We start from the raw sequence: 11,732 nt of genomic DNA, 5'->3' as shown, positions 1-11,732 counted from the left end.
GAGTCAGTAGAATAAAGGCTCTGAAGGAGGGTCAAAGGATTTGATACCACAGTATAACCATGTGGCGTTGCCCACAGCTGGCTCTCATCTATGGAGGAGTCAAGGGTATGAAAAGTCTTAGAATACTCTGTACAATATTGTTATTAGTTGGAATAGTTAAAAGTCAATGGTTAACCCAAAACCTGCTGGTTTCTAATGCTATTTATTAGATCGAGACTCATGCTCAGAACTTATTGCACAGAGAACTAACGATTGAGGGACAATCCTATAGAGTGACAGCTCTGTAATTTTGTAAACCTGGCAGGTTGTCCCTTTGAGTCTGGGTCTATCCTATGGATTCTACAGAGTAACTAGTTATAATTTTAGGAATTATATGCCCCACCAGGGACAACAGAACACAAAGAATGTTGATGGCATAAACTTTTCCAAAGTATAATTTTTAAGGTTAACATGATTAATCAGATGTTTATTAACTAGAAACCATTTAGGGAGATTTATAAATTACTGATTAGATATCAAAGACATTGAAATAGTAGAAAAAGCTCATACTAAGATTAGTAACTGTTCCTCTCTCATTCCCTAAAAGGAAAATGAGGTCTAGAACTCACTCTGAATGCTCAGCAAAGAACCTCCCACTGAAATAAATATTAGTCCTATTTTTCCATATGTGCATCTTAAAGGTTGCTTGCGTGCATCAGAGGGGTTCCAAATCCATCTCTGCCTCAGAAACCACTAATCCTGCCCTCCTGGTCACATGTACCATCCAAACCCTCAGCCTAGATCAGCTTCCTCTCTTATAAACTCACATAGCATCTCTTATCTCTTCTATTTGTCATTCTTTTTTTTTTAAGCTTACTCTTTCTTTAAAATTTTTATTGGAGTATAGTTGCTTTACAATGTTATTTTCGACTGTACAGCAAAGTGAATCAGTTGTATGTATACGTATAACCCCCGTCATTCTTATTGCACTTATTAATGTCCATCTTTCCAAACAAAACACGAACTCTATGAGAACGCACGACTCACAGTTTGAAAACTCTGGTATCTTGAAGACCAATTATAGGCAAGTGCAGAAGGCAGACAACCAGCACTGTGCTCATATGTATTCTTCCCTCCCTGCGACACGTGCATTCATACGACTAATCTTCGTGAGGCACTCAGGTTACAAAGGCAGGTAAGATAAAGTCACTGTGGCAGAGACGCTAGCTCTCAATCCCCCTTTTTCTTAAGGACACGGCAAGATTACACAGCCCAGTCCCCCTTTAGGTTAGGCGTGACCTCTCTCCCAGCGAACATAAGTGCCACGGCCCAGCTATAACACCTCCCAGGAACACTCCTCGTGCTCTCTCCACTTCCCAGTGACCGGGGGTGAAATGAACACAGTCACCTCAGAAGCCACAAGTTAGACAGCAGAGCCTCTCTTGACCTGGGTCCCAGAAAAACTTGCATGAAGCAGGGCCTCTGCTCTCTGGGATGCCTGAACTCAGTGAAACACTAATAAATTTCTCGTTCTGAAAGTTCCTGAGATTTTGGAGTCTGTTAACACAGCCTAGACTAGCCTAATCCAGTTCTCAGTCTCAAGAGGATCACATGTCCTGAGAAAGACGTGTCCTATTATTGTGGAACAGGTTCCAAATAGCCTCCGAGATTGAAGCAAAGCAGGGGATTGCATTTTGCACCTGAAGTGCTGTTGGCTTCAAAAGATGCAGGTTTTGCTCCCAGGATGTATGACCAAGTTCAAGTAGGCTGAGATACCACATAATGGATATTTTTCCATTCGCATTCTGAGCCAGTTTCTCAGAGGGGAAGGATTTGGTGGTATGGAAGTTTCACCATTTTTTTTACTACACCCCCCCCCACCATCTTTCCAAAGTGAAAAATCCAATATCCATTATTTCAGTCCCTGAGGGTGTTTAATAAAAGCATCGCCTCATGTCCTTTGTGCTTTTCCACTGCTATACTGATAGGAAGGGTCAGGTGTAGGTCAGAATCTTCTGAATGCCCTAGGAGACCATGTCGACTCACAGCGTCTTGAAGGGTTAGCAACATCCCTTGCCATCCACTCCAGCCCTGGTCACCTCCAGACCTCAGAAGAGACCTGAGGGCAGTGAGTTTCTATAGGCAACACAACAACTGTGACAAGGAGGAAGCCTTGTTTCTCTGCACTCATTCTTGGTTTCGTGAACCTTCCAGAGCAGCTAAAGGCAAGGGTTCAGGTTTCATGAAGTCAAGGAAAAGAGGGAGAAAGAAAGAGGGAAAATGAACAGACAGGATGGAGAATGGACACACGAAAATTAGTTTTTAAGGAAGTAATATTTTTCACTGCCTAGGCAAATGACTTCTGTGAAATTCTTATATGAAAAGTAATACACTGTTTTGTTTTTACTTAGTTATCACTATCATTAGGTTTCGATGCAAGTGGAAATTTACAATAAAATGAAAACAAATAGCATCAAGGATGATATACAATTCTGTGATAATGTGATTTGTGATTCAGGCAATGCCCTGCTTGAGACTCATATCCTGATTTCCCACTCCAGTTGCTACAGAAGCAAAAAATACAGAGATGAAGAAAAAAATAATTATCACTAGGCTTAAAGATTAAGACCATTCCAAGAATATAAATAATGAATTTATAATGTATTACAATACAAATAAACAGTATTTTTAGTATAAAAGCTGCATTTGCACGAAGAAGCTATTTAGTAACAAATATGATTAAAATACATCAGAAACATGTTAAAGTTGTATGAGTCACATATGTCACAGTTCACAAGAAACTTCACTGAAAATAAGCCATCTGAAGGCCACATGTCCTGGTCTGAAACTATCAAAGGCCTTTCAACCAAACCTCCTGGTTCAGGAAAGATGCTCAAAAAACTGCCCCATCTGGGTTCATCAGACTTGATGACTCCATGTTTGGTTTTCAAAACAAGCTATAAGGGATCAGAATGTAGGACTGAGGTAAACAGATACTAAACAAGAAGGAACTTTTCTATTAGCGCAAAAGATTTACATGAATACTTCCCAAGATATTATATTGAAAGAATGGGTCAACCACACATTTAGAATACTGGCAGAAATAACTTTAACACTGAGATGAAGGACATATCGAGACTACTGAGACACATTAGCAAAAGCACCAATCCTCCCCTTCTTTCTCTCACTTCATGCCAATTTAAGGTTTTATGCTAAAAGCTCAGGTACATCCTATCATTTCTACCCTTTTTTGGACTCTTTAATGTTTCCTATTCTGTAAAACAGGCTCCACTCTTAAAGGACTTGGTAATAAAAAGTCACATGCCAAGTACTTGCCTTAAAAGACACTTTTATCATCTACCCAAATTACACATACCCAAATCCTGGAGAAACACCATAGCTATCAACAAGGATATGGGCCATAAGAGAGTCAAAATTTGGCTTTCTCCACCATCAACATCAACCTGACCAAAGCTTGTTTGCTTTTTGTCACATTAGTAATTCTGCTAATAGTCAGAGAGGCCTGTGGCTAACAGGGATTGTGTTCCCAAGATCAGGCTGGGGGTGCATGCCCATGTGGTGCCAGGCCCTGTGAGCTGAATGAGCAGGCCTTGCCCCATTCATGCTTACATTTCAAAGGGAAAGAAGGAAGTGGGATTGCCTATATGTTGCTTCAGCATGAGATCTCTAAGCAAGCTGGGGTGGTCTGGCAAGAGATGAATAATAAAAGAAAGAAACTAAGGAAAATGTACCTAGAAGTTTCAGATTTTCCCTCTAATCAGTGAACAGGCACCCCATTCCCACTACTCACACATAAAGCACTGCACCCCCATTCCCAAATGAAGTTTTATTTGCCTAATTTTGATATACATAAAATACTATTCTGTAACTAAATAACTGATATTGTAATATAGGGAGGCATGACTTTTATTTTTTCAATCAAAATCATGTTTCCATGCACTTGACTTCTGTATTAAATATATTATCTAAAGGAAAAGTCTATCAATCCTATTGAAATGTTAATCTAATTTTAAATTATTTTGGGTTGACTTTTTTCGTTTAATTTTATATTCAGTAAGTATTGAAAATGAACCTAAAGGCTAGAAGTGGAAAGAAATTAAATTAGATGTATACATCTTTCATCAGAATATTAAAACAAAAACAAAACAGGAAAAATGGTCCCTGTAGCCAGATACTTCAACTTTTAATGGATCTGGTTCTCCAAACTGTTTTATTCCTCTTCCTCCAATTTTTTTAAGTATCGCTGAGAAAGAAAATACATGTCTCATTATATAATCAGATACTATTTGGAGCCCAACTGGGAATTGGCCTTACATTTATAAAAAGCCAAAGTAGACTTTACTTCTTCATTCCTTCTCCTTTAGTGAAATACTCCACTTAAAAAAAAAAAGATTTCAACATTGCGGGGGAGGAGGTATTGTACAGAAAAGCCAAACTATGAAACCCTTCTTTTTCCATACCCTTGAACTTGAACTCAATGATCTTTGAAAACTTTGTTTCAGCTGATTAGAAAAGAAAGAAAATCCAGTGACAGGAGGGAAGATCCAGCTCAGCTCTGATCCAGAAAGGCTTCCTGGTATCAGGGAGATGCAGCTGCCTCCCTCAGAACCATGGTGCTTTGGGTGAGGAGGTATCAGAGCCCCAGATGGTGGGAGGGGCAAGAAATGAGCACAAGTCAAGGTTTTCCCAGTCTGTCAGTTCTGTGATAGCCTCAAACTTGAGGTCGTGTTGCTGTCTGAAGAAAAAAATTATTGGCAACTCTTAATGAATGTCACCGCACTGGGGGATGAGACTGTCAGGTCACTGAGTTGGGAAGATGAAAAACAACCAACTCTAAAAACTGGATTCCGTCAGAATAAAAACTCCCTTTGTATGAGGCTTGCAACAGATTCCTTCAGCCACACCAGGGTAGAGTTTCAGAACCTCCCCTTCCTCCAGTGAGCCCGAGTTCAAAGTTATTACAACGTAAGGGTTATTGAAACAGCCAGATAGGCATATGCTGCGTTTTTCTTTTTAAAGATGACAGAAGCTTTTTGAATTTCATAAACCTGTACTACTTATTATTCTGTCTGGACCCAAAGGGGTGTAGGATCAACTTTAGACATCTTTCATAAGCTTGGAATCTAATATTATGAATTTATTCTAAGACGCAAATCAGGTAGATGGATGGATTTTTTAAAAGACATTGGGCCCCCTGGGTACTTTTAGCAGATTGAGTATTGAGAGATTTACAGGGATAAAATTCTTTACAAGATTAAGGAAGAAGGAAACGAAACCAAATCTTTCATTTCCAGATATACACTTTCATTAATTCTTTCACCAAAAGCACATCACTGAAGGAAAACCAGAAATGGTTTTTCAGTTATTATTAAAGTGGTTCAAGAGCCAGGGAACCCCTTGAGATAGAAACAAAGCAACACAGTATTCAAGTTTTCTTCATAAGACTACCTTGTACTGGCAAGACTTAGGAGACTTCTGGCTTCAAAAAGAATATTGCTAAAGGAACTTTTTGAAAAAAAAAAATGACATTTTGGCTAAAAACAACAAGAAAAATCTCTCTTGTAAAACCCCTACTTCCTTTTGAATCTCCAAAGGTTACAACATTTGAGATGCTTGGCAGTCATGGCTTCATGGGCTGTGCTTCTTGATTATCTAAACCCTTAAGGTGGAATAAACGCAGCTGATGTCAAGTAGACTGCTGTCTGAGTCCTCTCACTGAGGACAGATTGTGAAGAGTGTGAGGGGCCTGCAGGCCCATGGTGGGAAAGTTGGAAATGCTAAAGGTAAGAAATAAAACATAAGAAAGGAGATTTAGAGAGTTAGGAAGATTTCCAAGCTCTTTCCTACAATAATATCCAAGGCCCTCTCAAGTTCTATCTCTAAAAAGTACACTTGTACTATGGTACCCGACGTCTCTTACAGTTTGACAAAAATAAATATTCAATACAAGAAGAGGAAGCAAGTTATCAGCTACACCCTGAGGACGTTCATTCGCCCTGCTTTCATGTTAGGGGCCTGCAGCCCTGTCTACTGCCCATGAACAGTGCTCACGATGGCTGGGGATTGCTTCCTCTGGTCAAAACTCTGGGGCCCCAAGGAAATGAATTTGTTCTCATCACAGGTCCCAAACAGACCCTAACAGCATGTTTGTTTTTCTGTACCCTGTCATGCCTGAAAGATTCTCCTTAACATATATGAGAATAATGCCATGAGACTACATGGGCTAGAGATCATTTTTTAAGAGAAGCTTGCTCATTCAAGAAAAAATAAGGATTTGGTTTAAACTGCAGACCAGAAGGAAGCAGACATATTCTTTTGGTCTGTATCCTTGGAAACACTGTCATCAGGCTGACGGTCCCTTGTCGGCATGCTGACTTCTGCGCTGTCTCACTGTGTCTTCCGCTGCCTCTGTGCCAGCTGGACAGGGCTGCTCTGGGGCATTCTCTTCAGTCCCAGCAGGTCCTTCATCCTCCTGGGCCTCCCTCAGGGGCCCCTGGTCCCGGGCATCACTCCTCTTCTCGTCCATGCCAGCAGCCGGGCTGTCCTCCTCGTCCTCCTCTGCTTCTTCCTCATAACCAAGGTCTTCTTTCTCTTCTTCATCATCTACAAGGCTGTCCTTGTTTTCTTCTTCATTTGAATCATCCTTTCCTTCCTCTGCATCCTGCAACTGTTCAGTTGTATGAGCCTCCCCTGACCTAAGATTCTGCTCTGTGGAGGGAAGAGAGGGGAACATTCTCTGAATAAACAATGGGCATTCACAAATACTGTATGTTTTCACTAGTATGTGGAATCTAAAAAAATAAAACAAATGAATATAACTAAACAGAAACAGACTCATACAGAGAACAAACCAGTGGTTACCAACAGGGAGGGGCAAGATAGGGGAAGGGGGTAAGAGGTACAAGCTACTAGGTACAAAATCAATAAGACACAGGATGTAATGTACAGCATAGGGATATAAGCAATTTTTTTTTTTTCTTTTCCAGTACGCGGGCCTCTCACGGTTGTGGCCTCTCCCGTTGCGGAGCACAGGCTCCGGACGCGCAGGCTCAGCGGCCATGGCTCGCGGGCCCAGCCGCTCCGCGGCATGTGGGATCTTCCCGGACCGGGGCACGAACCCGTGTCTCCTGCATCGGCAGGCAGACTCTCAACCACTGCACCACCAGGGAAGCCCCAGCAATATTTTATAATAACTTAAAATGGAGTATAATCTATAAAAATATCAAATCTCTCTGTTGTACACCTGAAACTAATATAACATTGCACATCAACTATACTTCAATTAAAGAAAGGTCATTCAGCAATTGAGTACATTTAGCTGTGAAATGAAACAATGGGGCATATGACAGTCTTCTCCATCTTGGAACTATGTTATCACACAGGACAGATCTCTGGATGGCATCCTGGCCCCACCCATGGCCTCTCGACCTCTCTCTGGAGACTTCACTAACCATGTTGAATTTGGCACAGCCCAGGGGCATGGAGGGCAAAGGTTTCTTTGTGCTCTGTATTTTATACCCTGTAGAATGTTCAGTGACCCACTCACTGGTCATGGTGATTGGTTCAGAACTGTGACTTAAGCCAAGTCAATCAGAGTAAGTTTTTGGCCAGAGGCAGGAGCAAAAGCTTTCTCTCTTTCTACAGGGACTGCTAAGCTGATAAAATGTGAGTTGGGGCTGTTGAAAGCTACTGAATCAGCTTCATGAAGTAGAAACTATCATCCCTTGGGCTGTGCATGAAGCCAGAACATCCCTGGATTTTTCAGTTTTGTGAACTAATAAATTTTTCTTTTTTCCCCTAAGTTGTTTTAAAATGGGATTCTGTTACTTTTAAGAATTCAAAGGAACATATTTTATAATTATATATGGAAGTTTCAAAGCCTTAAAAACGTCAAGAACTAAAAAGAAATATAAGCTTATTTAGTTGAACTCCCACATAAAATTCAACAATTATGAAATCTCATAAGAGTCTTCATGGGGACTTCCCTGGCAGTCCAGTAGTTAAGACTCTGCGCTTCCGCTCCAGGGGACATGGGTTCAATCTCTGGTCGTGGAACTAAGAACCCACATGCCTCACTGCACAGCCAGCCAAAAAATAAAAAAGAGTCTTCATGCAAACAATAGGAATAAAAGCATGGAAAGTCAGGGGTATTTGGTCCCAGGAACAGTGTGAAATAGTGAAAGGATTTGGGGAGATGGCTTTTAAAGGACTCAGGACAGTTACTGGCACACAGTAGACACTCAGTAAGTGTCAGTTCCCCTCCCTCCCTGCTCATTCCAGTTTCAATGAAGGAAAAGATGTCAACCGATTAATGAAGGGCAAACAATTCAAGGGAAAAAGCAATTGCCAAAATGAAATGTTCCTTAATTTAAGAGAGGAGAAAAAAAGAATTTTTGCTCAAATCTATCTAGAGAACATATTTCAAAGGAATTTGGTAATGGTGATGGTTTGGTCACCTAGCAAATCAGGGGAAAAATCCACTATCTATATGAGCATGAAAGGGCACACCACAGAATTCCAAAAATACTCTATTTCATGAATCTGTCATACTTACCAGAACCTTCAGATAAATGCCTTGGAAGTGGCAGATAGAAACATTCTGATATGACCACCAAGACCTGGAGGGAAAAAAGTGATTTCACAGTGAGTGGATAGGACATTTGTTACCAAACAACCTCAAAGTTAGGTCCTGCTTCTATAACCAGACATTCATAGACAAATATCAATACACAGCAATTGGTCAAAAGTCCTCAAAAAAAGACAAGGGTATAATTAAGAATTTTCTATTTTTCAAATGTGATATAACATAGGAAAACACTATTAACTGTAGAACAGGGGTCACAAAGTCAAATGTGTACACACAGACCACTAAAAATAGATGAATCAAGCAAGTGTAAGAAAACAGACACTATCAGCCAAGTCTAAAGTGATCTTTAAAAAAGAAAACATATTCTGACAAATAAAAGTAGTCTGTACATGGGTTGTCTCTCACCAGTGGGTAACCCTGATTGTGTGGAAGAATACTTCAGGGTGTAGAATTCTTAAGAGTCCTATAAGAAATTACTACAGGGACAAACTGTGAGAAAACACTTCAGTGATGTGAACTAAATCCTATTTTAAACAGTGATTGACTGGCTTCACACCTCTGACCTTGAAAGCAGCATTGAGTCACTTGCTACTTACTATAAACATGCTGTTTCCCTTGATAAACCACAAGCTCCTAAGAGGCAGGTTCATTCTAGTCCATGTTCCAGGCCTGGATGGTGTGGGCCGTGGTGATGAAACTGACAGGATGACGTGTGAATCGGGGTCAAGTCAGCGGGAGCCCCTCGCTCTCTACGCCCTCCCCATGTCCTCCCCTACACAGTGCACAACACAGAGAAGTCAGCACAGGAGGAAGCTGCCCACTGAGAAGGGCTTCACAGTTCCTCTTTTACCTAGCTAACTCCTGGAGTTCACCTACACTTTGAACAACTGCCCAGTCTTTAAAATAGGAATAGTACTTCATAAATATGTTTTTAAGGGGCTCTAAAATTTAAAAAACCCAAAGTCATTGCCCTTTTGATTCAATTTTATAAACATCAAATGAGAACCTCACTTTATTACCATCTGTATATTCATTTATTACTTACTTAATATTTGCCTCATTAGGTTCAAGATATCATGTTAACTTCTGAGGGGAAGGGTTCAAAAAGAGAAAAAAATGGCAGTCTAATTAAGAAGCAATATGGAACAGGGGTCTCATAAAAAATGAAGAAAGCTCTTTGATAGATACTTAAGAGATACAGAGATTACAACCAGTTATGGGGGTGGGGAAGACTCTAGAATGACCACTTGAAAGGTGGCATTTAGGGTCCTGGGCATGGTCAGGAGCGGAAGGGCAGCAGCAGCTATCTGGCTCTTGTAAGCGACACCAAACTGGACCACAGGGGCTCTTGGATCCAGAGAAAGGCCTAAATGCCAGGCTGAGGAGACCCATGTGCTGGGCAGTGTTCCTCCTTGGGAAGGAACAAGCTCCAAGCCATCAAATTGATTTGAACAGCAAAGAGGAAAACATCTCCATCTGAAAAGACTGAGGTTGAAAACCTATTTCTAATATGACAGTCACTTGCTTATAGTAGCTATTCACTGGACATAATGTTCTTTGTGACTTTTTTTTTTTTCCTTTTGGCTTTCTTAATACCAACTGGAGGGGAAATTTTTGGTCCTGACACATTGCAAGGGAAAGAAGAAACACCTGCCAGTGACAAATAACTGGCATTTACAACAAAGCCTGGGAGGGAGTAAGTCCCACCTGCGAGATACCTGGGCCATCTAGAGCGCTAGGTAAGGGGGCCTAGCACAGACTTATGGGACACCAGCCTCAACCTTGTCAGCTGTGTGACCCTGGGCAAGTCACTTAACTGTTCTCTCACTTGCACTTTCTCTTGAAAGGACAGGCTTGGGACTAGTCTATCACTAAGGGCTGTTTTATATCTCTAAGAGTATATAATTCCATTATACTGTCTTCCTTCCCAGAAATTGGGAGGAAAACCCTCTCATTCTATCAGTTCAGGATCTATTTTCCAGTCTCAAGAACCACTCCCTTGGGATGAGTCACTTTCTGAGCCACTAAGAATGGTACTGTTTAAAAACAGGGTCTATATAGGATTGGTGTCCTCATCTTCATCTTCCCTTCCATGGTTAGATTTTCAGGTTTCAGCTTAGCAGACAGCCAGGCATCTAAAAGAGGAGAGTAGACGGATTTGCCATCTTTCACAGGAAAGATGAAACTTTCTTCCACTAGGAACTGGTCAGCAGCATGTAGAAAAATAGTCCACCCAAGCTGCAAAATCCAGACAGTGTCCATACCTACCAAACGAAATGGAGACCAGATAACAGAGGCAAAAGATTGCTACCTGTGTTTTCCATTGCTTTTCTGCCTGTCTACAGATTTGCTATCTTCCACCCTTCAAAGCAGAGTTGCTGATGTCAGAAAATGATGCGGCCTGAGTGATTTGATACACAGACTATGCACTTAAGGATCTTTCCCATATTGGTTTAAAATGCAAAATATATACTTGATTTCTAAAACTGAGCTCTTTGTTTACATGTGAAAAATAACATTTAGTAAAATATTTCAACCACTAGGCTCAATCAAGACAGCAAGCAAAAATCAAACTAGCAGCCTTGTTTTGACTTCCCATCTTTTAAAATTAAGGAAAAATAGGAAATGTAATAGTCAGGCTTATGGGAAACAATGACTTGATCCGGAAATCACTTCTTATGGAAAACATCCTGCCCTTTCTGGCCACTGCATAAGTTAAACTCCATAAAGACTCATAGAGGGAAGGAGACTCCAAGGTCACCAAGACCAAGTTTCACATAACTGCACACTGGGCCTTGCTTTCAGCCCCCAGTTAATGGCAAAGGTGACACAGAGCAATGAACTGATCACCTGCAGACCTCATTGAAGGCAAAAATTCTAGCTGTTGTGTTTCTTTTAACATGTTACAGTTGTAGAAAAGGCATTTTGAGCAGAGACATGTGTTTGCTATTTTATGGAAATGTATTAACAGAAAATGTATGAGTCTATTACTGCTTTGAAATTATTATTTCCTTAAATAACATTCTCTTCCCAACTTCTTATGAAGGAACAGTAATCTCTATCACTTAGTCACTTGAATAGTCTAGAATCAACTCTCTTCTTTCTTCACGTCAAGCCTCTAATAACCTTCCTACACTGATTATTT

General features: G+C 40.7%; 1 protein-coding gene across 1 annotated transcript in view; it reads right to left on the bottom strand.

Annotated features, from left to right (window-relative positions):
• Positions 1-2,294: 2,294 nt before the first annotated feature.
• TMX4 (thioredoxin related transmembrane protein 4) overlaps positions 2,295-11,732 on the bottom strand; it is a 42,994-nt gene continuing 33,556 nt past the window's right edge. The window contains exons 7-8 of the mRNA XM_067707503.1: positions 8,555-8,618; positions 2,295-6,708 (exon numbers count right to left, since the gene is read on the bottom strand). Coding sequence (XP_067563604.1) covers positions 6,344-6,708; positions 8,555-8,618 — 429 coding nt within the window. The 3' untranslated portion in view covers positions 2,295-6,343. The remainder of the gene's footprint in view (positions 6,709-8,554; positions 8,619-11,732) is intronic.

This window comes from Pseudorca crassidens, chromosome 15 (genome assembly GCF_039906515.1).
Source record: "Pseudorca crassidens isolate mPseCra1 chromosome 15, mPseCra1.hap1, whole genome shotgun sequence".
NCBI classification, from domain to species: domain Eukaryota; kingdom Metazoa; phylum Chordata; class Mammalia; order Artiodactyla; family Delphinidae; genus Pseudorca; species Pseudorca crassidens.
Note: the sequence above shows the minus strand (reverse complement) of the source record. Positions and strands in the feature narration are given on the sequence as shown.